At 47.2% G+C, this 22,776-nt stretch overlaps 6 protein-coding genes across 6 annotated transcripts; 5 read left to right on the plus strand and 1 right to left on the minus strand.

Annotated features, from left to right (window-relative positions):
- Window positions 1-236: 236 nt before the first annotated feature.
- On the plus strand, window positions 237-1,372 carry BHQ10_002808 (uncharacterized protein; the record flags this gene model as incomplete). The annotated part of the gene is made up of 2 exons (XM_040874994.1): window positions 237-503; window positions 554-1,372. 2 exons carry the CDS (start codon window positions 237-239, stop codon window positions 1,370-1,372), a joined length of 1,086 nt encoding a protein of 361 aa, XP_040731312.1.
- Window positions 1,373-1,467: 95 nt separating this feature from the next.
- BHQ10_002809 (uncharacterized protein) lies at window positions 1,468-1,959 on the minus strand (the record flags this gene model as incomplete). The annotated part of the gene is made up of 1 exon (XM_040874995.1): window positions 1,468-1,959. The coding sequence occupies one exon, from the start codon at window positions 1,957-1,959 to the stop codon at window positions 1,468-1,470; it is 492 nt and encodes a 163-aa protein (XP_040731313.1).
- A 292-nt stretch (window positions 1,960-2,251) lies between these two features.
- Window positions 2,252-3,738, plus strand: BHQ10_002810 (uncharacterized protein; the record flags this gene model as incomplete). The annotated part of the gene is made up of 2 exons (XM_040874997.1): window positions 2,252-2,380; window positions 2,431-3,738. The coding sequence occupies 2 exons, from the start codon at window positions 2,252-2,254 to the stop codon at window positions 3,736-3,738; spliced, it is 1,437 nt and encodes a 478-aa protein (XP_040731314.1).
- Window positions 3,739-6,079: 2,341 nt separating this feature from the next.
- BHQ10_002811 (uncharacterized protein) lies at window positions 6,080-9,652 on the plus strand (the record flags this gene model as incomplete). Its single annotated transcript, XM_040874998.1, has 1 exon — window positions 6,080-9,652. One exon carries the CDS (start codon window positions 6,080-6,082, stop codon window positions 9,650-9,652), a length of 3,573 nt encoding a protein of 1,190 aa, XP_040731315.1.
- A 726-nt stretch (window positions 9,653-10,378) lies between these two features.
- Window positions 10,379-18,662, plus strand: BHQ10_002812 (uncharacterized protein; the record flags this gene model as incomplete). Its single annotated transcript, XM_040874999.1, has 9 exons — window positions 10,379-10,448; window positions 10,517-11,182; window positions 11,269-11,524; window positions 11,583-11,898; window positions 11,962-13,734; window positions 13,784-14,111; window positions 14,166-17,244; window positions 17,307-17,475; window positions 17,535-18,662. 9 exons carry the CDS (start codon window positions 10,379-10,381, stop codon window positions 18,660-18,662), a joined length of 7,785 nt encoding a protein of 2,594 aa, XP_040731316.1.
- Window positions 18,663-20,174: 1,512 nt separating this feature from the next.
- Window positions 20,175-22,482, plus strand: BHQ10_002813 (uncharacterized protein; the record flags this gene model as incomplete). The annotated part of the gene is made up of 3 exons (XM_040875000.1): window positions 20,175-20,461; window positions 20,833-21,503; window positions 21,587-22,482. 3 exons carry the CDS (start codon window positions 20,175-20,177, stop codon window positions 22,480-22,482), a joined length of 1,854 nt encoding a protein of 617 aa, XP_040731317.1.
- Window positions 22,483-22,776: the final 294 nt, after the last annotated feature.

A 22,776-nucleotide genomic window follows, 5' to 3' on the forward strand; every position in this document is an offset into this window, starting at 1 on the left:
ATTAATCTAAGCGATATAAAAGTTGTCATGAAGTTATTCGGACATACGTAGTGGAGTGAAAAATTAAAGGCGGGGCTCCGATGTCGAATCGATAAGATCAGCCAACGCCGAAGCTAACCTTCCGCGCCCTCGGGTCTTCTCCGCATTCCTAAAGTTGCCTCCCCATTGACTATCCTCCAACAACCTCTAGAGAATGCAACAAGTCATCCATCCTTCGGTCTGACACACAGTCGAAAATGCAGAAATTCAAATCATCTCTCCGTCTTACATCCGCTCTACGTACAGCGGGTCCTCGAACTACCCCGGTTCGTCACTTCGCGACCGAAGCGCGGTTAACCACGGACCACGTCCGCATCGTCGAAGTCGGTCCTCGAGATGGACTACAGAACGAGAAGAAGTCGATCTCACTAGAGACAAAGCTTGAGTTAATTAACAGGCTTGCAAAGACTGGCGTAACTACAATCGAAGCCGGGTCTTTCGTGCCTGCAAAATGGGTGCCGCAGGTAAGCTCAAAACAAAGACCGTGATGCATGTGTTGTACTAACGAAGGCAGATGGCGAGCACATCCGAAATCCTTCAATACCTCATCAAAACACCACCCCAATCACAAAACCAGATTGCATACAACTACCTCGTCCCCAACATCCGCGGCCTAGAGAATCTTGTCAAAGTCATGGAAGCTGAAGGCGCAACAACAGTCGGATCCAAAGATGATCCCAAAGCAAGCACCACCACTGAAATCTCCTTATTTGCTGCCGCAACAGAATCCTTCTCCAAAGCGAACACGAACTGCTCGATTACCGAGTCAATAGAGCGAGTAAGGCCGATTGTCGCATTGGCTAAGGAGAAGGATATCAGAGTACGCGGCTATGTGTCTGTTGCACTGGGCTGTCCCTACGAAGGACCGGATGTGTCTCCGGGTAAAGTCGCTGAAATTACGGCGACGTTACTCGAAATGGGCGCCGATGAAGTCTCGGTTGCTGATACTACTGGCATGGGCACTGCGCCGCGCACCTTGGAGCTTCTGCAAGCTCTTTCTGCGGCGGGAATTGCCAATAGTGACCTTGCACTTCATTTCCATGATACATATGGACAGGCACTAGTCAACACGATTGTGGGACTGGAACATGGAATTAGAATATTTGACAGTAGTGTGGGTGGATTGGGCGGCTGTCCTTATTCGAAGGGTGCTACGGGCAACGTCTCGACCGAGGACTTGGTGCATACCCTGCATGGTCTGGGGATGCACACGGGTATTGATTTGGAGGAGATGTCGCGAATTGGTGCATGGATTAGCGAGCAACTTGGACGTGCAAATGATAGCAGAGCCGGGAAAGCGACTCTTGCGCGCATTGCTGGAGAGAAGAGCTGACTCTAATTGACAGAAAAGTTGTATCATGTCTAGTATCGAAATAATGTACATAAATGAAGTGAATCATTTGAGTTTATAAATGTCCCTTCTCGAGATCAGAAGTCCGTCACGCGGCCATTATAACTCCAATCCCCTTCATGACCCCATCTCAGCGGCTCATTCTTCGGTCCTCCAACCTCTCCCGTTTTAGGGTTTGTGTCTCCCTCAAACTCAGGCTTCACCGTCTCCCTCATATGCGGAAACAATTCTCCTTCGGGTTGTCCATTCGAACTAGTTTGTTGCGTCGTACTCGTGGTAGTAGTTGTAGTAGTAGAGACCTGCGAATCCGGCGATTGATTCACCTTTGGAGGTGTGCGCGGCGTACTGAAAGCGCCTGTAGACTCCTTCTGGAGGCGCTCAAATATTTCTTGCTCTTCTTTGGGGAGGCGTGGTGGTGCTGGACCGCTTCCGAAGGGACTGGCTTTGTCGTCGTCGGCTACTCGGCGGTTATATGATGATGTGAAGGAGCGGCGTGGCGAGGAGAGGAAAACTCGTCTGTTGGCGTGCGCTACAGCACGGGGGATTATCAGGAATTGAGAGAGTTTCATATTTGCAATTTTTTGAGAGATTGTTTGTAAATGTGGTGATATGGTTGTGGTTGCCACAGGAAAAGTAGAGAGAAAGAGGCAAGCGCGCCTTTTGATCTGCTCTTATCGATAAGCTTTTCTTGTCGGCCGATTTTCGGTCAGTGCCGTCGAGTCATCACAACGAGACATTTATTTGTTCTTCCCTCGCCAATTGACTCACACCCACCACCTGGGATCTTCCCCTGTCTATATATTTGTGTCTTGGTCACCTCCTCGTACTGATTTCTCTGATCACACCACATATCGAAGTAAAATGACTATTCGTGCGGCCGCGCGCCGCCTACAGTCGCTCAAATCTGTGCAACCTCTCCTCACAGCACGCTCTTTCAGCTCGACGTCGTATGTCTGCAGCTTACCTCGAGATGAGAAAGCGCGAATCTTGGTATGATCTTCTGTCCAGAAATGTAATCAATTGATGCTAATCTCCAGCAGAAAGAAAGTTCTCTGCCCACCCCCGATCCCGGCCCAGACTCATCCACAGCCGCATTTCTTCGAGATCGAACTCCATACATGGTGCCTACATATGTGCGCCCAACACCCGTCTTCGTCAAGGGACAAGGAGTCTATCTATGGGACATGGAGAATCGACGATTCCTCGACCTCACAGCCGGTATTGCCGTCAACTCATTGGGTCATTGTGACCCCGAGATCACAAAAGTGATCTCCGAGCAGTCCGAGACTCTGATCCATGCCTCGAATCTATACCACAACCCCTGGACAGGTGCCCTGAGTAAATTATTGATTGATGAGACGATAACCTCCGGCGCGATGCGTGATGCATCTCAAGTATTCGTGTGTAATTCAGGCGCAGAAGCCAACGAAGCCGCAATCAAATTCGCGCGCAAAGTCGGCAAAACGCGCGATGCTACCGGCGAGAAAGTCGAGCTCGTCTCTTTCCAGGGGTCTTTCCATGGACGCACCATGGGTGCATTGTCAGCTACCCCTAACCCAAAGTATCAACAGCCATTTGCGCCGATGATTCCGGGATTCAAGTACGGCGCTTTCAATGATGTTGAGCAATTGGAGACGTTGATCACGGAAAAGACCTGTGGTGTTATCGTGGAACCGATCCAGGGTGAAGGGGGTGTTAATGTTGCTACTCCGGAGTTTTTGATTGCTCTTCGTGAACGGTGTGATCAGGTTGGTGCTGTGTTGATTTTTGATGAGATCCAATGTGGTTTGTCTCGTACGGGTACTTTATGGGCACACGGAAACCCTGTATTCACTCCCAAGGACGGCAGCAAGAAAGCTGCTCACCCGGATATCTTGACTACAGCCAAGGCTCTCGGTAACGGTATCCCCATCGGCGCTACTATCGTTACAGAGAATGTGTCATCAGCCATCAAGACAGGAGATCACGGTACTACCTTTGGTGGAAATCCACTCGTCTGCCGTGTTGCGCACCACATTGTTGAGCGATTAGCTGCGTCTGAGCTCCAGAACGGCGTGGAGGTTAAATCGGCACAATTTATTGCCGGATTTAAAGCTCTGCAGGAGGAATACCCCGAGATCATCTCCGAGGTTCGTGGTGTCGGGTTGATTCTGGGTGTTCAGCTGTCTGAAAAGTATGCTTCCAAGGCCACTGATGTATTGACAGCGGCACGTCAGCGTGGTTTGTTGGTGATCACTGCTGGCGAGGGATGTCTACGTTTTGTGCCGGCGTTGAATATTACGGAGGACCAGATTGAGGCTGGATTGAAGGTTTTGCGAGATAGTTTTGCAGCTGTTTTCACTGAATAGGCCTGATAGAGAAAAGTTATGGTTGAGGAGTTGTTGTATATGAGAGACATGTTTAGCGTTTGTTGATTTTATGATAGATCTGTTAATACGGTTATTGAGACAACGCAGCAGCACTATACTAATTTTCGGCTTAAATAATACAGACTTCTATGGTTCTCACAGTCGTCCTCAGTTGTAGAAAGTTTGCACCTCTATACCACACCGGCTCGATATTCTGCGACAACTTGACTGGGCTATATAAGTTAGTTACGTGCTGACATAAAACGCTGGATCTCCAGAGATTTCAAGGTCTGCATTTGCATCTCCCCAGCATATTGTATCTCCGCGAAGCTGCGCTCCGAGATTTGGAAATGTTGAGTCTGCAACATGATGGAAAACGTCGACTTGAGGGACTCAATCTCATCCATGAGTATAAGCACTCTTTTCTTCCACAATAGGGTCCTCACTAATCTCACCAAACCTATGTATTTCGGCCACAACCCGGACCCTAGTCTGAGATTCAAGAGATCCAAGATGTCATACACTTCACTTATAGCTGCCTGACCTTGCTGGACAATATCAAACCCAAGCCTTTGCTGTTCGGCGGACATAGAGATACAAATTACATTTGTCGCCGTCTCTAGGACACTGGAGAATTGACGTATTCTTCTGGAGAACATCACGAGCTCTTTGAATGAATTCCTCGTTTGCATAATGTCGAATGATATCTTAGCTGCAGAACTGATGAGTTGTGTAATGCTGATTTCAAGCGTCGTGCTGCTTCTAGTATCCATCGAAAACACAAAGGATGATGGCTGTCCGTGACGAATAAAGGGTGGTAGTCTGCGACGGAACCTTGACCTCTGCCCTTCTGATCCTGATGGCTGTGGTTGATCTCGATTGTACTCCATGCTTCGTGGGAGCGGTTCAGAAGGTTCTTCTTCAGGCCCATTTAGTAGAAGTCTTTGTGAGCCGATTTGATTGACCTGCTCGGCATCCTGCTCAGAGAGTTCTTCCAAGCTCAAGAAGCGAAGATACTCATTGATTTCGCCTGCTAAGGTTTCTTGGTGCACAGAATGTGTTCGCTCCTGTGCTGATCTAACATTCTGATGTTTTACAACAGTGACTTTATCCAAATGAGCAGCGGGCGGTAGAGTACGACGCTGTGAAATAGCGTCAGGCGTAGGGGATGATTCATTATGTGGTAAAGTGTGAACCCTTGGATGGTCAGCTAGTAGCAATCCTGATTGCCTGGTGAGAAGGCGCTCATATACAAGATCAGTGATACTATCGACTCGTTCAAGCATATCAAGGCTGTTGATCAAGTTGTAGTTCCAGTCAAGATAGCTTTGCCTATGCCTATCAGAATAAACTGCTTTGCTGAAAGCACTGTTGTGCGAGGGTTCTAGTAGAAGTTGTTGCGGTTGATTGGACCTGGTTATGATTGACAGGATAGCATTTGATATTGTAATATGGACGAGATTGACTTGGGCAGAAAGGCTCTGTCTGAACTTGTCGAGGTCATCAGCTGCGCTAAAAGCCCACTGGAGTTTCCTCGGAGCGCTGGATACAAACCCACGATGAGAAGATTTCCCCATCGATTTTTCGTACTTGACGATGGCACCCTTAAAACCCTTCACAAATTCGCGAGTATGTGTTGAGTACTCCTCAATATGGTTTCTGAATGACTCCGACACGCTTGAAAGATCAAGGCGTTGAATGTCATCCATTACCTTGAGGAAGCCTTGACATTGTTGTTGAGCGAGACAATACTCTGATTTCGAACCACCTGCCTCCTTCAAGGCCTTGATCACCTTTGTAGCGAATCCGAGGAAAAGAGTAATATCGCCTGGAGAGAAACCGAAACTCATTTTGTCGTCACTGCTTGGAAAGGACTTTGGTAAGATTCGATTCCGTAGTCATATTCAGAATTCGTTATTGATAAATTTTGTTACGATTTAAGTCTCGTTATTTCATAGCTTGCGTAGCACGCGTCTACAATATCAGGCTATCAGCGTGATAGGCAAGGCTGACTGCGAAGTAGCCCTAAGCCTTCGACTGGCAGGGATCTTAAAGCATTCTCAGCTACGCCCGCTCCGGAAGTCCTCGACTGGCCAGAAATTAGTTGCTTGGCCGTCTGATTTTATATAGACGGGAGGAAATGGTAACTGATAATCGCCGATGACAAAAATGTGGCTATATCAAAGCCCCTCTTCATTTTTAGCCTTGCTGCCTTATCCCACCAAAACATGCACAATCTTCCTCGCCTGTCAGAAATGTCGACCCACGAAGATCAGAAGTTGGAACTTAGAGCAGTCTGTGGATGTGATGGAATATCATAACTTATATCAGTTGACCGATAATGGAAGCCACCAAAATCGATGAGGCTCTACAAAGAGCAACAAATGAGTTCGGGCTCTGCCCAAATCGAGTTTGGGCCATTGGGCACAACCTCGAAGACTGGGAGAAGAAGCTCCCAGACTTGATTCCAACGAACCAGAGGGCAAATAGTATGGGCATAATCGGACATGAAGGCCACGATCGATGCACATTCGAACTCTGCGAATACTCAATTCTCAACTACACATCAGTAATCCAGCGTCATGAATATGGGGTGGCGTCCTGTCGAGAGGAGAAACGCTGTGATACCCTCAAGGGACTGTTTTCAGTAAGAAAACTGGACGAAGCATCTCTTGCCGGGAGACCGACTGCCTGGAGGCTGGATGGAGAAACTACCATCGACGTGGCCGAGCCTTACATGGCCATATCCCATGTGTGGTCGGATGGAACCGGCAATGGCGTCTCGGCCAACGGAGAAGTTAATGAATGTCTATATCGATTTTTCGAGCGGATTGCAAGGCGTTGGCATTGCACGGGCATCTGGTGGGATGCAATTTGCATACCAAAGGACAAAGCTGCCAAAGACAAGGCAATCAGGCGAATGGAGCACAACTACGAGGGTGCACGAATCACGCTTGTTCACGACTGCTATATTCGAAGCTGGAAATGGGAGGATTCTGAGACTGCGTGTCTTGCCATCATCCTCTCGCCATGGTTCAGTCGTGGGTGGACTGCGTTGGAACTAGCGAGGTCTACAAGAGTTAAAGTGATCTTCAAAGGCAATGTGATCAAGGATCTGGATGACGATATCTTGTCCAAATCGGACAGTGATTCCGCATGTCACCGGTTCGCGACGGAAGCTATCAGAGGATTGCGCAGGAAGCGCGTGGAGAATCTAAATGACCTCCTTACCGTGCTTGGCCCTCGCTCTACCTCATGGGCCCGCGACATGGCAAGTATCTCGGCGCTACTCGTCGGGACTCCAAAATCGAGCGGAGGAGAAAAGCAACATGTTATATATCAGCAAGTACTATATACGATTGGGTGGGTTGCTCATGGACATCTGTTCCATAGGTCCGCAACGATGGCAGGCAAATTCAGCTGGTGTGCAACGAATCTGCTGGCCATGCCTATGGCTTCTCGAACGCAAGAACGACTCAAGATCGAGCATGACGGATCCATTACAGGCCGTTGGAAAGTCATCAAGCAGAACTCGGTCCCAAGAGAGCGATACGTGCTACAGAACGGCTTTCCACTTGTGGACATGAAAGTCAACGTTACCCTAGAAGCAGGAGACAAATCCGTGCTCTTGGGAGAGCCTGATGCCAAAGCCTTGACCAGAGCAATTGCAGCAAAAGTATTGGACGAAGCAGAGCATCACTATGAATTCATGGGGCCTGTGTACTTCAACCCCCCTCTTAACCTTGATGAGATTCATTGGGAGAATACTGGTAATGTCACAATCAGTGGCCGTCAGGAAGACACCAACTCCTCTCAGAAAATACCATTCGAGCCTGAGTTGCTGTATATTCCTGATCATCTCAGATATCTCATAGATTCAGTACCAACAGTAATGAGCGCTGCTTTTAGACGGAAGTATCGTTTGGCTCGTGCTCAGTTGGAAGGCGACCATGAAAAAGCTAGTAACATTCTGAACGAAGGACCCGTCGGTGCTATGCCTCGCGTTGATACCTCCATCAGCAAAGGGAACCGTTTAGTTCGTGCCGTCATGGAAGGCGACGAAAACGCTGCTCACAAAGTCTTGGAAGATAAATTCATCGATTTTAGCTTCAAGGACGATGCTGGATGGACGGCTCTGCATTATTCCGTGCGAAGAGGATACAACTCAATTATTGAGAAACTTCTCTATAACATGCGCTATGGAAGGGGAGATACAGCGGTTCACGTAGCGGTTCAAGATGGTCTGGGTCAACAATGCATTCATTTGGCAGCCGAGCGAGGGGATTGCGAGCTCGTTAAGTCTGAAGAGGAATTGCTGAAGGTGCACAAAGAGTGTAAGGATGGCCAAACCGCTCTTCATCGGGCTGTTCTGGGTGGGTCTTTGGAAATGGTCAGGTTGTTACCGGACGCATTTCTCGAAGCTGCAAAAGATGCCCAGGATTTGCAGGGTAGAACGGCGCTCCATCTCTGTGCTGAACTGGGCCAGGGCAAAATGTTCACTGCACTACTATCTATAAAAGCAAACCCTTTGCTAAAGGATAAGGGGGGACGCACGACACTTCATTACGCGGCCATGGATTGGAACCATACCACAGATGTAGACATGGTTTCAATCCTGCTGAATTATGAGGAGCTCAATATCCCCGACAATGACGGACGAATGCCTCTTCATTACGCTGCTGAGATAGGCTATCCGCGAGCAGTCAAACTTCTTTCCCGCAAAACAAACCTAGCTGTGGCAGATTCAAGAGGGCAGACAGCCCTTCATCTCGCAGTTAATGGCGGTCACCTGGAGGCCGTAAATGAACTGCTAGATTACGATATGGAAAAGCACGAACTTCTACAGCTTGCTCTTGATACAGCATTACACTTGGCCGCCTCTCTGAATCATTTGAAGATTGTACAAGCTCTTGTACACCACGGAGCAAGCATCTGGTACCGAGATGCCAGCGACAACAAAACGGCCACAGAAGTGGCAGTAGAGCAGAAAAGAGCGCCATTGACTATGTACCTCATGGAGCTTGTGCTTTCTTCACAGCGACATGAAGAAGCCCCCCCTGGTTGGATCGAAGTGGCAAGCACTTGTTCACTTGAAAAGAATAATGATGCATCAGCACTACATCACGCAGTGAACAGAAATTACCAAAAAGTGGCAATTGCATTGGCACTTGGCGGAGACGATGTCTTCGTGACGGATGGATTCGGCAAAACTCTCATCTCTCTGGCCGTTGCCAAACTGGCCAAGAGCGTGGTATATGCGCTTGCATATTCATACGGTCAAGCAGTTTTCAGAGCCAAGAATGCTGAACAAGGTCTCCAGAAGGCAGCATACAACTCAGGAAAGCCACTAGACTCATATACGATTGAGTTGGGAGAAGTGTGGAGGGATCTATTCGGAGCTACGTTATCTGATTCCTGGACTGCGGTAAAGCATCTTGAGCAGGCGTACCAATCAACGGATAATCCTGAGATGCAGGCACTGCTTCATCCGGATTGGGAAGTTTTGCGCTTAGAGTTTCCCAATGTGGATTTGGGTGAAGCGAAGCGTTCTCAGGATCAGTTGACTCCTTTGCGTTTGCATGGGAGGAGTATTGGAAGATTGGAACCGCATGTGCGGGAAGTCTTGGATCTATATCGGATGGATGCTCAAACACTGGGATTGCATGCATGGCAGTATGTCGCCAGAAACAGGTCCCCGAGTGGACAGTATGAGCTCGAAGACGATGAGGAGGAGGAGGAGGAGGAGGAAGAGGAAGAGGAGAATGATGAAAATGAGATTGACGACGACGATATAGATGAAGAAGAGGAGGACGAGGGAGATGATTATTCAAGTTCAGACGCAGACTTGTACAGCCCAAGACGGAGGCGAAGAGGACGAAAAGAAGACTCAGAAGAGGACCCCGATTCTGATTAAGACTTTGCCATTTAATGTAAGACTCTAGTTACTGTATGTGAAGTACCCTACAGGTGATACAATTTCTTTATAAATTTGAAAATGATCTAATCAAGGACATACATGGATATCTCTATCGTGACTCAGTTACTCTGTTTGATCAACCGTATAGGAATCGGAAAAGACACCAGGAGGATAAGCCAATACTTATTTCGTGGTTCTCTATCGTGGCCTGCACAGGAAATTCAGCCACGTGTGAAGCAAAGTAGTCATTGAGTGGAATTCGTGCTGCGGCTATTCTTCTTTCCTTACAAGTGCTAGCGTTGGCTAGTGTTATGCAGGTTGGTTTCGAATATGCCAATCCTGTACCTTAGTGTAAGGATCAATGCGAGCCAAGAGGATTCCTTGTTAGCTAAATGAGGGAAAGCGCCAACATATTTCCAACATATTTCCAACACATTCTGGATGCAGCCGTATTATTGGGTAAAAATAACTCTAATTGTACGTGAGATTGACTCTCAGTCCTCACTCATCTGTCTCCTCTAGATTGAAGAGTATTTATCCAAGACGTAGAATCCGTATCGTCTTTCCAAAGGGCCAGGAAGATTAAATCTCTTTTTGGGTAGACACGGCGGACCGGGTTCGCTTCGGTCATACTTCTAGATATACACTACAAACCCTGCTACATTCCTTCTAGGTTTTGATGGTTGGTTGCTAGCTAGCTAGCAGGTTAACATACAGCTCAGCATGGCACCGCTCGCAGTTACCGATCCACTGGCATCAATGCCCTTAGAGCCTGTTGCCATAATTGGCATGGGTGAGATGTCGCACTTAAATCCAGCACATGGTTGAGCATCACTGATACATGGGTATTATACGGTTTAGGATGTCGGTGGCCCGGAGATTCTGAGACACCCTCGGAGCTATGGGAATTTCTGGAGGCCAAGCGAAATTCTTACAGCAAGTTCCCAACGGACAGGATCAACGGAGAAGCATTCTACCATCCGGATCCCAATAGACCTGGGTCTTTCAAGACTGAGGGGGGTAGCTTTCTCAAGTCTGATGTGCGACAGTTTGATGCCAACTTCTTTGGAATCCATCCGAAAGAGGTGCTCACGTTGGATCCCGCACAGCGAAAGTTACTTGAAGTCGTTTACGAAGCTTTTGAGTCCGCAGGCGTTCCTCTTCACAAACTATCTGGTTCCAACACGGGAACATTTATCGGAAACTTCAATTACGACCATCAGTTGATGCAATATCGCGATGCGGAGAATGCATTGCCTTATTCTGTGACAGGAAGTGGTATCACTATCCTCAGTAACCGAATCAACTACATTTTCAATCTCAAAGGCCCTTCTATGACGTTGGATACTGCTTGTTCAAGTTCTCTCTACGCACTACATCTCGCCTGCTCGGCGATTCAGACTGGTGATTGTACTGCTGCAGTTGTTGGAGGTTCAAATTTAATTCTAACACCGGAGTGTCAAATCTTTTCTTCCGTCTTGGGGGCTGTGTCTCCGACTTCAGTTTGCCATACCTTCGATTCTCGCGGTAAGTCTCGAACCACACCATATCTAGGAGTTAATTGGACGATAAAAATCTACTGCTAGTAAAGAAAATGCTAACTGATGCAATAGCTGATGGATATGCCCGGGCTGATGGTATCGGCGCGCTTTTCATCAAGAAGCTATCCCAGGCGGTGGCTGACGGTGACCCAATTCGTGCGATAATTCGGGGGACATCATTCAATGCGAACGGTAGAACAGGGGGAATCACACATCCAAGTCCAGACGGTCAGGAGGCATGCATACGACGAGCATATGAGCGTGCAGGCGGCCTCGATGTGTCTCTTACAGGGTACTTTGAGTGCCACGGAACAGGAACACCTGTCGGGTGAGTTTCTATTTCACACCCATGGAGAGTATTTAGTTCTGACTATCAATTGCTCAAGTGATCCAATCGAAGTGTCTGCTATTGGAAGAGTCTTCGCAGACGCTAAGCTTCCCTCACAGCCATTGTTGATCGGATCGATAAAGTCCAATATGGGTCACAGCGAGCCCTCTAGCGGTATCGCTGGGGTGATTAAGGCTGTCTTAGCCATCGAGAAAGGCATAATTCCCCCCACGATTGGCATCGAGACCCTCAATCCGAATATTGACTTGAAGGACGGCCGGCTCAAAATCGTGACTGAGAGTACTCTATGGCCAGACCTACCTGTGCGCAGAGCAAGCATCAACTCGTTCGGATACGGTGGTTCAAATGCCCATGTGAGTTTTACTACTTATGTCAACTGATATCTTCAGAAAAGTGTAAGGTTCTAACCGGAGTAGGCCATCATCGAATCTCCGGAATCGCTCTTACCAGGTTATAGGGCACGTCAACAGGCTAGTTCAGATTCCTTCAGCATTGAAGCCTTTGCCAGCGCCAACGGAGTTTCTCAACTGGCATCGCCTGCTGAAAATAGGCAGACCAACGGCCACACTAATGGCCATAGCCATGCACAGGCCAGTGCTGATGGTAGTAGCAGTGGCAATTGTGTGCTCAAAGACAACGGGAATAGGTCCAAGTTGGATAAGACTCGGTTTCTACTACCGTTTTCCGCCCACGACGAGAAGACACTAAGGGCAAATTACAAATCTTTAGTCGAAAACATAGAGAAGTGGAACGTGGAAGACATTGCTTTCACACTTAGTGCTAGGCGAAGCTTGCTGACTTACCGCTCATTCGTAGTAACGAGTAGCGATAATACCAGACATGATCTACCAGAAGAGAATGAGCTAACTGTTGCGAAGAGATCTTCCAATGCTCATCCTTTTCTTGGCTTTGTCTTTACTGGTCAAGGGGCCCAGTGGCCGCAAATGGGACTATCGTTGATGAAGGAATTTCCAAGCTTTCTCTCCACAATTCGCAGACTGGACGGATATCTCGACGATATTGGGTATCGCAGTTGGCATATTGAGGAAGTGCTCAGCCAGGATCCGGAACAGAACCCAGTATACAACGCTGAGCTTTCACAGCCCCTGGTGACCGCATTGCAGATCGCACTTGTTAACTTGCTTTCGTTGTGGAATATCAAACCTCACGCTGTCGTCGGTCATTCATCTGGAGAAATCGCAGCCAGCTATGCTGCGGGCATGCTGACTGAACGTGAAGCGATGGTTGCAGCCTATCTGCGTGGTGTGGCTGTGGCACAGAATAACCAAAATGGATTGATGATGGCTGTTGGTTGCCAACTTTCCTATATCCAACCCCTTGTTGATAAATTTGACGGGGAGATAGTCGTCGCATGCCATAATTCCCTTGAAAGCTACACTTTGAGTGGAGATGCAGATGCTATAGTCCAGCTCAAGAAGACTTTGGATGAGGAGAAAATCTTCTGCCGCTTACTCTCCACTAACAACAATGCTTACCACTCCCATCACATGAAAGCTTTCGGTTCGCAATATGAAAGCAACCTCGAAGTTTGCTCACCTAAGCATGTGGATTCGTACAAAGTCAAAGATGCCAAAACATGGTCCACAGAAGCCGTCTTCTTCTCTTCAGTTTTTGGCCACGCTACTCCTAGGTCATTATTGGGTCCAAAGTATTGGCGGCAGAATCTAGAGTCTCCGGTGCTTTTCCACCAAGCCGTCACAGATATGGTTTCACGGGTTCCTGTAGATGCTCTTGTTGAGATCGGGCCTCATAGTGCGCTTAGGGGACCGCTGCGACAGATGTCGAAGATTATGGATAGTGGTTCGAAGTTCCCAGAATATTTTACAGCATTAGTCAGGGGGGACGATAATGTAAAAAATATCCTTACTCTAGCAGGCAGTCTTTACAACAGGGGATACGAAATAGACCTCACTCGAGCCAACGCTATCGAAGACACAGGGGGGGATCAGTGTCAATTCGGCAAGGTCATTACAGATTTGCCCCGTTATCAGTGGCAGTACTCAAAAGATATTCTTCTGTATGAAAATCGCTATACTCGTGAGTGGAGGTTGCGCATGCACCCAAGGCATGATATATTGGGAAGCCGAGTTCCCGGTGGAAATCGGACAGAACCTACATGGCGAAACCTGCTCTCAGTGAAAAATGTCCCATGGTTGAACGATCATAAGGTAAGAGATTAAATCTGTTATAAAACTTAATCTAATCTGTGAATGACAGCTCGGAACCGAATGTGTCTTCCCATCGACTGGATATCTCTGTATGGTTTTAGAGGCAGCTATTCAAGTTGTCGAACTTGACGGTAGAATTTCTACCGATGTAGTGTATTATGATATCCAGGATGTTAGCCTATCCAAGGCATTGATTATTCCAGAGGACGATCATGGCATAGAGACCCTGTTCAGCTTGCGACCAGCCTCCCTGAATGCCAACTCGCGACACCAGTGGCTATTCGAATTTACTCTTACCTCTGTTTCGATCGAGGAAGGACGAGACATCTTCTCAGAGCATTGCCGTGGTCTGGTAGAAGTGAGCTTTGAACGACATGGTAAGTAGTCAGTGACCGTATTGATTTATGCTAGCAATTCTGACTTGGAAAAAGAATTCCCCGAGAGCCAAATGATGAAGGATATACAAGACGCTGCCACTGTTAGGAAAACTATCAATGCAGGACAGTGGTACCAAACATTTGCAAGAGTGGGACTCTTCTACGGTCCAACATTTCAAGGCCTGTCTAGTATATTCGCTGTGGGAGAAAAAACCATGGTCGAAGCACGAGTTGACTTGGAACCGGCCGCAAAGATAATGAAAGGGGAGTCGAGATACCTCATACATCCGGCCACACTGGACGCCAGCATGCAACTCTCCATCCTTGCAGCTCACAAGAGCGATACCACCAAATTTCAACGAGCTTTTATGCCTACAGCATTTGACAGCATTAGAGTATGGCCTAATATGGTAGGACAGGGCCATGGATTCGCTACATCCTATGCCAGCGCTCATTTGAAAGGTGTACGAGGATTGTCTTCGGATATTGTGCTGCTAAATGCCCACCATCAACGAATGCTGGAAGTAAACAACGTCCTCTTGACCGCATCCGACCAGTCGGCACCGAAACTCATTGAGAATTCGAGTCCCTATACGCGTATTATCTGGAAACCAGATTTTGACCACCTTAGTACAACCATTCTGGAAAAGATATTTAAGCCAGTGGTTCTGAGTGATGACGCTGTGATCCCTTCCTTGAACCACCTCGCCCTGCATCAACTTATCCACTTCAAATTAACAAATCAGGAGATATTTGAAGCCGGTTCCGAGAAATGGCATCTGCAAAGACTTCTAGACTGGACGACTGAGAAACTTGATCTCGCAAAACTCGATCCCAACTCTCATGCCCAGAAAATCATGAGTTATAGTAACAAATTTCGGGCTGAAGAGATCAACAGACTGTCCGATATTCTGAAACCACAGTCATCGGAAGCTCGACTAATGTGTCATCTCTATGATAACTTACACGAAATATACAGTGGGGAAAAGACTGGCATCGGGGTCGCGTTGCAAAATAACCTGCTTCAAGATTACTATGAGACAGGCCAGGTCTATCGTGAAGGCAATAGGCGCCTGGCCGCTATAGTTTCTCTTTATGCCCACCACTCCCCAGGGCTTAAGATCTTGGAAGTGGGTGCGGGTACCGGTAGCGCCACGAACGGGCTTCTCCCAGCTCTTAAAGGTGATAGTGTATGGAGGCAGTACTCGGAATATCGTTTCACAGACACAACAACCTCCTTTCTGGCCGAGGCCAAAGACAGATTTTGTCAGTATGGTGGGATGACATTCGGGTCCTTTGACATGGAACAGTCGCCAGACTCTCAGGGTTATGAACGGGACTGGGATCTCATCATTGCGTCAAATGTTATTCATGCTACTTCAGATATTAAAAAGACCCTGACCAATATCCGTAGCATTCTCAAGCCCGGTGGCAAGTTGATTCTCTTGGAGTTGACCCAATCTCAACTTAGTGCGACCCTGGTGCTGGGAACGTTCAGCGACTTCTGGAAGGCTGATTATGATCCCACGTATCCACGATACGACGGACCATTCTTAAGCCAGTCACTTTGGAGAACCGTCTTACTAGACGCAGGATTTAGTGGTCTCGATTTTCTACTTGACGATTATGCTGCTGAAAATGTCTCGACAACAGTTTTATGTGCGACGGCTATAGAGCCTCAGTCACATGTAACACTGTCGACGGGTATTTCTGGTCATGAAGGTATATCTTTCATCTACCGAAATAGTACAGAGCCTTTTATGCAGTCACTTGCTAGTCATATTTCGAGCTCCAGAGGTGTCCCAATTGAATGCATTCCGCTTAGAGCGATTGACTCTGCTCGCTACCAAAGATTTGTCTTTCTTCTAGAAACCACCGATCCGTTCTTTGTGAATGTGACTACTGAAGAGTGGACGGCTTTTCAGTTGGGACTCAAGCGATCAGCTTCTTCTCTCTGGATAACTAATGGGGATCTCATGACCGGCAAGGAGCCACTGCATGCGATGATTTCGGGCCTCGTCAGAGGCATGAAGACCGAAGATAGTTCTCTACGTTTGAGTATTCTCGATCTCGACAAAACTCCACAAGCTTCAGATACTAAATTATTCGATGTGATCGAAGAGTTAGAGGCCAGGGTTGCTAATATCACCGCTGTTGATGATGATTCCGAGTTCAGATATAAAGATGGGACTCTCTACATCAGTCGACTGGCCCCAGATGAGGATTTGAATGAAAAATACAATGAAGCCGCTGAAAGGTCTTCCGGCTTCGAAAAAATTGCTCTCAGAGATTTGAAAACTTTACCTCTTCAGATTGCAATTGAAAAACCCGGCATCCTAAGCACAATCTACTTTAAACCGGATCCTGCTTTCAGCAACTTATTAGCCGCAGATGAAGTAGAAATTGAAGTAAAGTATGCGGGTCTTAACACCAAAGACATCGCTGTTCTTAGCGGTCGACACCATTCCAACTCGTTCAGCGACGAGTGTTCCGGTATCATTACCAAGTGCGGTCGTGATGTTCAAAATTTGAAAGTTGGCGACCAAGTTTACTGCCAATCGTTTTCCAAGTTTGGTAATTATGTCCGAGAAAAGGCCATATTTTGCCAACGTCTTGAACAGGGTGACACTCTTGAGGGGACAAGCACACTCCCGATAGTTTTCAGCACCGCCCTGTATGGATTGACAGACCTTGGCCGTTTGGCCAGAGGAGAATCAGTCCTTATACAGTCTGCAACTGGCGGTGTAGGCCTTGCAGCTTGTCAAGTAGCCCATATGATTGGAGCCGAGATTTTCGCCACCGTTGGCACAGAGCACAAGAAGAAAGAACTGTTGAGCTTAGGATATGGTATAAAAGAAGACCACGTTCTTTGGTCACGCGAGAAATCCTCTGCCAAGAAGTTGCTAGAGATGACAGAGGGTAAGGGTATTGACGTTATTTTATGTAGCGCTCGTGGTGATTTCATGCACGAGTACTGGAAATGCATTGCCACGTGCGGTCGATTTGTCGATATCGGACGAACAGAGGTTTTGGATAATGGTAGGCTGAGCCTAGATGTCTTTCGTCGCAATGCTACTTTTACATCATTTGATCTCGAAGTCTTGAGCAAGACTAAACCTGAAGTAACTGCGTCGTACGTTCACTTTTATCCTGGCTGAAAACTTCTTAGTTGCTTACAATTGCTATTTGTCATAGGTTGATGAAGAGAATCCAGCAACTAAAGTCTCAGGGGCATATTCGACCATTGCCTTGTCAGAAATTCCATATTTCTGAGGTGGAGCAGGCAATGAAGACTTTTGCTAGAGGCAGCCATATTGGGAAGCTGCTTCTCCAATACGATGACCAGTCTGATCTGGGGCTTAATGTGAGTATACAGTCCAGTTCATCTTATTGACTTGTACAGCCTCTATTTACACACTGTAGGTACGCCGAGACCCGTTCAAAGCCCAGTTTGACCCGAATGCGGCCTATCTCCTTGTCGGCTGTCTGGGTGGTCTAGGTCGAAGCTTCAGTAGTTGGGCGGTCTCCCGCGGAGCGCGAAACTTGATCTACCTCTCTCGCAGTGGTGCAGGTAATGAGATAGCCAAAAGCTTCATCGACGGGCTCATTGCAAAGGATATCAACATCTCGGTTATACGAGGTGATGTGACATCCCTTCAAGACGTCCGGACAGCAGTGAAGAGCACCAAGTTACCCATTAAAGGAGTAATTCAAGGCGCTCTCACCCTTCACGACGGTCTCTTCGAGTCAATGAACCTTGAAAAATTCAACAGGACTGTACGTCCCCGTGTTATAGGCACCTTGAATCTTCACGAAGCGTTGAAGGACTGTCCACTCGACTTTTTCGAGCTCTGGTCTTCGTGGACAGTGGTCTTCGGCACAGCAGCACAGAGCAACTATCTGGCCTCGAACGCGTTTCTCGATGCTTTTGCACGCCACCGTCAGGCTGCAGGATTACCATGCACAAGTTTGGCGTTGAGCCAAGTGCTAGGTATTGGTATCGTGTCGTATATGCCCGAGTATCAGCAAGCGATGATCCGAAACGGATTTTACGGCAACGACGAGGAAGACTTCTTGAAGTACTGTGAGGCGGGAATTACTACACAGAATATGAAAGACCACCCGACATTTCGATATGATCCACAGACCACCAGCCACTTATTGGCTGGAATTGAACCCGCCGGCCTACAGAATGTTGGGCACCAGTATCCTCTTTCAGAGATGCTTTGGTACCGCGACCCTCGATTCAAGAATCTCACCCAGGCCACAAACCTGCTGTCTTCGGATAGCAAGAGCAAACCACTCGATCAAGGGCAGGAAGGTTGTGCGTTGGACCGGATTCGTATGAAAATTTCCCGACTACTATACGTGCCGCTCGACGAGGTTGATGTTGGCAAGCCAGTCAATGACTACGGCATCGATAGTATGATTGCAGCGGAGTTACGAAACTGGTTTTTTGCTAGTTTTGGCAAGGATATCAGCCTATTGAAGTTGTTAGGTGCAACGATGACGATCCAGAAACTGGCAGAAGAAGCAGAGCAGGAAGAATAGTATGGTAAGATGCACTTTTTCTACCTAGGCTATTGATTTTGTATTAATTGATTGTAGATGGTCAGGTCGAACTTCTGAAATAGAGAATCGATCCCCAGGTAATGCTTCAATATCATAACCGTCGTTCAATGCGAGGTAGTTTTGACGTTTGTCCCGGGTTTCCATTGAGCAGGTGGGTAGCAGGTAACGGAACTAAGCTAAGTAGAAGAAGAAGTACAGCAAAATTGGGGAGTGTAAAATATCATAAAGGACGTGATTTAAGCTTCGAAATAAATACTCAGTGAGCGGGACTATGAGTGCCCTCACAAAAGCGGCAGCAGCTGAAAAAGGAAATCCCCGCCTGGCAGGGAAAATCAAGTTCGTATAAGTACCTAGGTATACAATCGTGGTTTCTGCCGGACCGATGTACATCGAACAGCCAATTAATGAGATCAAGGATTGAAGGTTCCCCATTTTCGTATTCTTCTTGTCAACGAAAATAGCCACTTGTGCTGTACTTGAGAGATCCATGGGTATGAAAGCGGGTGCTGCCTTGACCCTACCCAGGTAATATTTAGGGCTTCCACGGTGTTTCAACACTCGAATTGATACCTATGAAAGCTCTGATTAGACAACATTTGACTGATGAAGGTATATCGACTCTCTCCTACCGATTCTGGTTGATATAGGCAGCGGCTCCTGGGGCAAATGATTAGGTGCAGAATTGGGTTTGACGAGAGGATTTGATGCAATTCAGACGATTTCGTCGAAAGAAGATTGAAGATTTGTTGTAGTCAATGAAGGTAAATATGTATACATGTGAATGCTGTTAACGTGGAAAATGATGTAGATAGTATTCTTGAAACGAGGCCTAGAATTGCTGAATGCTTAGAATGTAAGGTAACTCTGGGATAATTCCAAGGTTCTTTCCGTACTCACAAACATTTAAAAAAAATGGTAAAAGAATGTTCTCATAATGTTATACAAAAATCTCTTATATTCTTTGTCCTAACTGAAATGGGGCGGCATACGTGCGAGACTTTTGTCAACCAAAGGAAATGTTAAAACAACGGAAAAAAAGACTTAGTCTGGAAGGTCAATACTTTTGACTTAAGCCCACTGGACATAACTGGAGGATCTTGAGATTTGATTTCCACAATCTTCATCCTCTCCCTCTATAGGAAAGAACCTACTACGTTGCGTCACATCGGGATCAGGGACCGCTGAAATCCAAAAGGAAATTCGAAAGAACGTCAGCAGAAAGAGACACAAAGTGAGAAGGCAGAAGCCGGAGACAATAATATTTCGTTCGAGAATTTTTCCGGGTTGGTCAGGCTGAAATTGAGCAGACCAACTGTTCACCCCACCAGGAGAAGGCATTTCCCGTCACTTCATTCAATATTGTGAAGCGAAACTGGATCAGAAAAAAAAGATACAGACTATTGCTAAATTGACGCCAGTTTAATTGAATACAAACCTTCAGCGACCAGCATCAGGTTGACGTTGCACAAATCAACTCAGGCATTACACGCGATGTCTGGCATCGATCCCAACGCTCGAAAAGAAGTCAACGACGCGATTATCAACGCCGGAAGCGCGGCGGTCGGACAGATGATTGACACGGCTAACTCGTCGGTCGAAAAGCGTCGCAAGAACAGAGATGAGCGAGCCAAACGCGAGGCTGAAGAAAAAGCTGCGAAGGATAAGGCGGATGCTGCTGTTCGTACTCCTCCCACCTTCTGGGGCTTCGGTGCTCTCTTTCTTAGAGCTTGCAACATGCTAACAAAGACCTTCAACAGAAAGACGACACCTCTGCTTAGGTCTGTTTGGAGAGAATGAGGGGTTTCTTGTTGTTTGCCCAATCTAGAATTGTTCTGCACATGATGTACCAGTACCTACGAAGCTGATCCTTCCACTTCGTGCTTTATACAGAACATTAAATTGAATTAGCACGTGACTATCTGGGCGATTGTAATTTTGCTTCCTGATTCTTGATATTCTTAGAAGTTCTGAAAGAAAATGAATAAAAGATTGTTTACCTGGTTAGTTGGGGTTAACTCAAGAAATGAAAATAATGACTAAGCAGGACAACCAGCCAACCACGAAGGAGCCGCCGCACCTTTACCTATTCGACAATCAACGTGTCGAGTACATATATACATTGATATTTCCCTCGTGCCTGAGATGGAAGAAAGATTCGAACCATGGATACAAACGCTCTTGTCGACATCATTCACGAGGTCCAAGCTCAGTTCTGGGTTGACAAAGTCAACGAAACCCATCGAACCGGCCGTCTGTGTAAATGGGTGTCAACTTTCCATCCCGACCGGCTTCCCTGTCAACTCGACGGCACCTTTCATCATGGCGCGTTCAATGCGGGCATGAAGATGGTCTTCAGCGATAATACTGCCTGGATGGTTCGTTTCCCCCGAGTGGGGATGGTCAGCGACGACTACGCTGATGAAAAAGTTGCCATGGAGGTGGCAGCCTTGAATCTCATTGCCAGCAGAACTAGCATCCCAGTGCCCAGAGTACAGGCCTGGGGTCCCGCTATAAGCAACGAACTGGCCCTAGGTCCCTTCATTATGATGGATTTTGTTGATGGGGTGAGCCTTAGCGAGCTGCTCCGAGATCCCAATGCCGAACGCCCCACCAGGCTTATGAGGGAGGATATTAGTGATAGCGATATTGAATCCATTTATAGACAGTTGGCCACGTTCTTACTTCAAATATTCGAGTTGGATTTTGATCAGATTGGAAGTCTGCCTTCGCCAGAAGCTGGAGCTGCAAGTCCCACACCGAGACGCCCGTTGACATTCAAGGCACATAGCATTCTACAAAACGGGGGGGTTGACACATTTGGTATGACCGATGATTCTACTTTTAGCTTTTGATCTTTTGGTATGCTGTTATCTAAAGTTCTATCAACTAACCCTTCATTTAAGGCGACCGAAGTCAGGGATTCGCAACCGTAAACGAGTATTTCCAATATGTCATCGGTCAGGACTGGGAACAACTTGTCCATCAACCCAACTCAATTTTTGGCTCATACGATGCTCAAAATAAATACATGGCATTCAAGGCTTTGCGAAACTCGATACCTGATTTGGTTCACGAACAGTATGATAAGCGCAATTTCAAACTGATTTGCGATGATCTCGGCCTCGCAAACCTGATCGTACGGAGCAAAGAAGATCTTACCGTCGTCGGCGTCGTGGACCTAGAATGGTCGTATATCGGACCCGCGCAGCTGTTCGGATCTGCGCCTTGGTGGCTCCTCCAAGACCGACCTGTCAACAGTTCATGGGATTATACAGGCGACGAACCGCCCAAAATTGCCGATCGGTATCTCAAGTATCTGAATATTTTCATTCGTGTCTTAGAGGAAGAAGAGGCACGTATGTCCGAACATGCAGAGAAGGAGCTTTCTGGTCTAGTTAAGTGGTCACAAGCCTCTGGAGCCATGTGGCTGCATATGCTCATATCATCCGGCTTCAACGACCATCGTAGTTTTCCTTTTACGCAACTGCGGCGACATCTCGGGCCCGCTAAATGGGCACAATACGAGAGGGGATGTGGAAGCGCAGAAGAGCTTGACGCATTCGCAGCACGGAAAGTGATCCAGTTGGACGAGTACGACGAAGCCTTGGAGAAGAAAGAGGAGGAAAAAGCGCTCGTGGATAGTGGAAAAATGACGAAGGAGGCTTTCATTGCCAATGCTCTGTCATTATCCGATGAACCGTGCCATTCGGATATTACTACTCCGGTCAAAATCGAGATGGGAAGACGCGAGGGTCTCATTCACAGAGTGGCTATTTGGCTCGGCTTGAGGGCGGCATAGCTAATGCATATCACCATTTAAGAGGTCACTATTCAATCCGATGTGGATCTATAAAGTGAAGAACAACCGTCCCTTGTCAACATGGTTCCGGCTAAGGCCCTTCTTTTTGGTTGAAATGTGGCAGACTTAGTTCATATTATGCAGCCCGACTCAACCATTTACACCGGACAGGTCGATATAAATCTACCTATTTATATGAGCACATAGATATCTCAGTTATAAATCTATAAACTTAGCTCCTCTTTGACGCCTCTGGGCGGTCAGAGGTGTGGCTACAGTGGTTCAATCCACGAA

This window comes from Talaromyces amestolkiae (genome assembly GCF_001896365.1).
Source record: "Talaromyces amestolkiae strain CIB chromosome Unknown scaffold4.1, whole genome shotgun sequence".
NCBI classification, from domain to species: Eukaryota; Fungi; Ascomycota; class Eurotiomycetes; order Eurotiales; family Trichocomaceae; genus Talaromyces; species Talaromyces amestolkiae.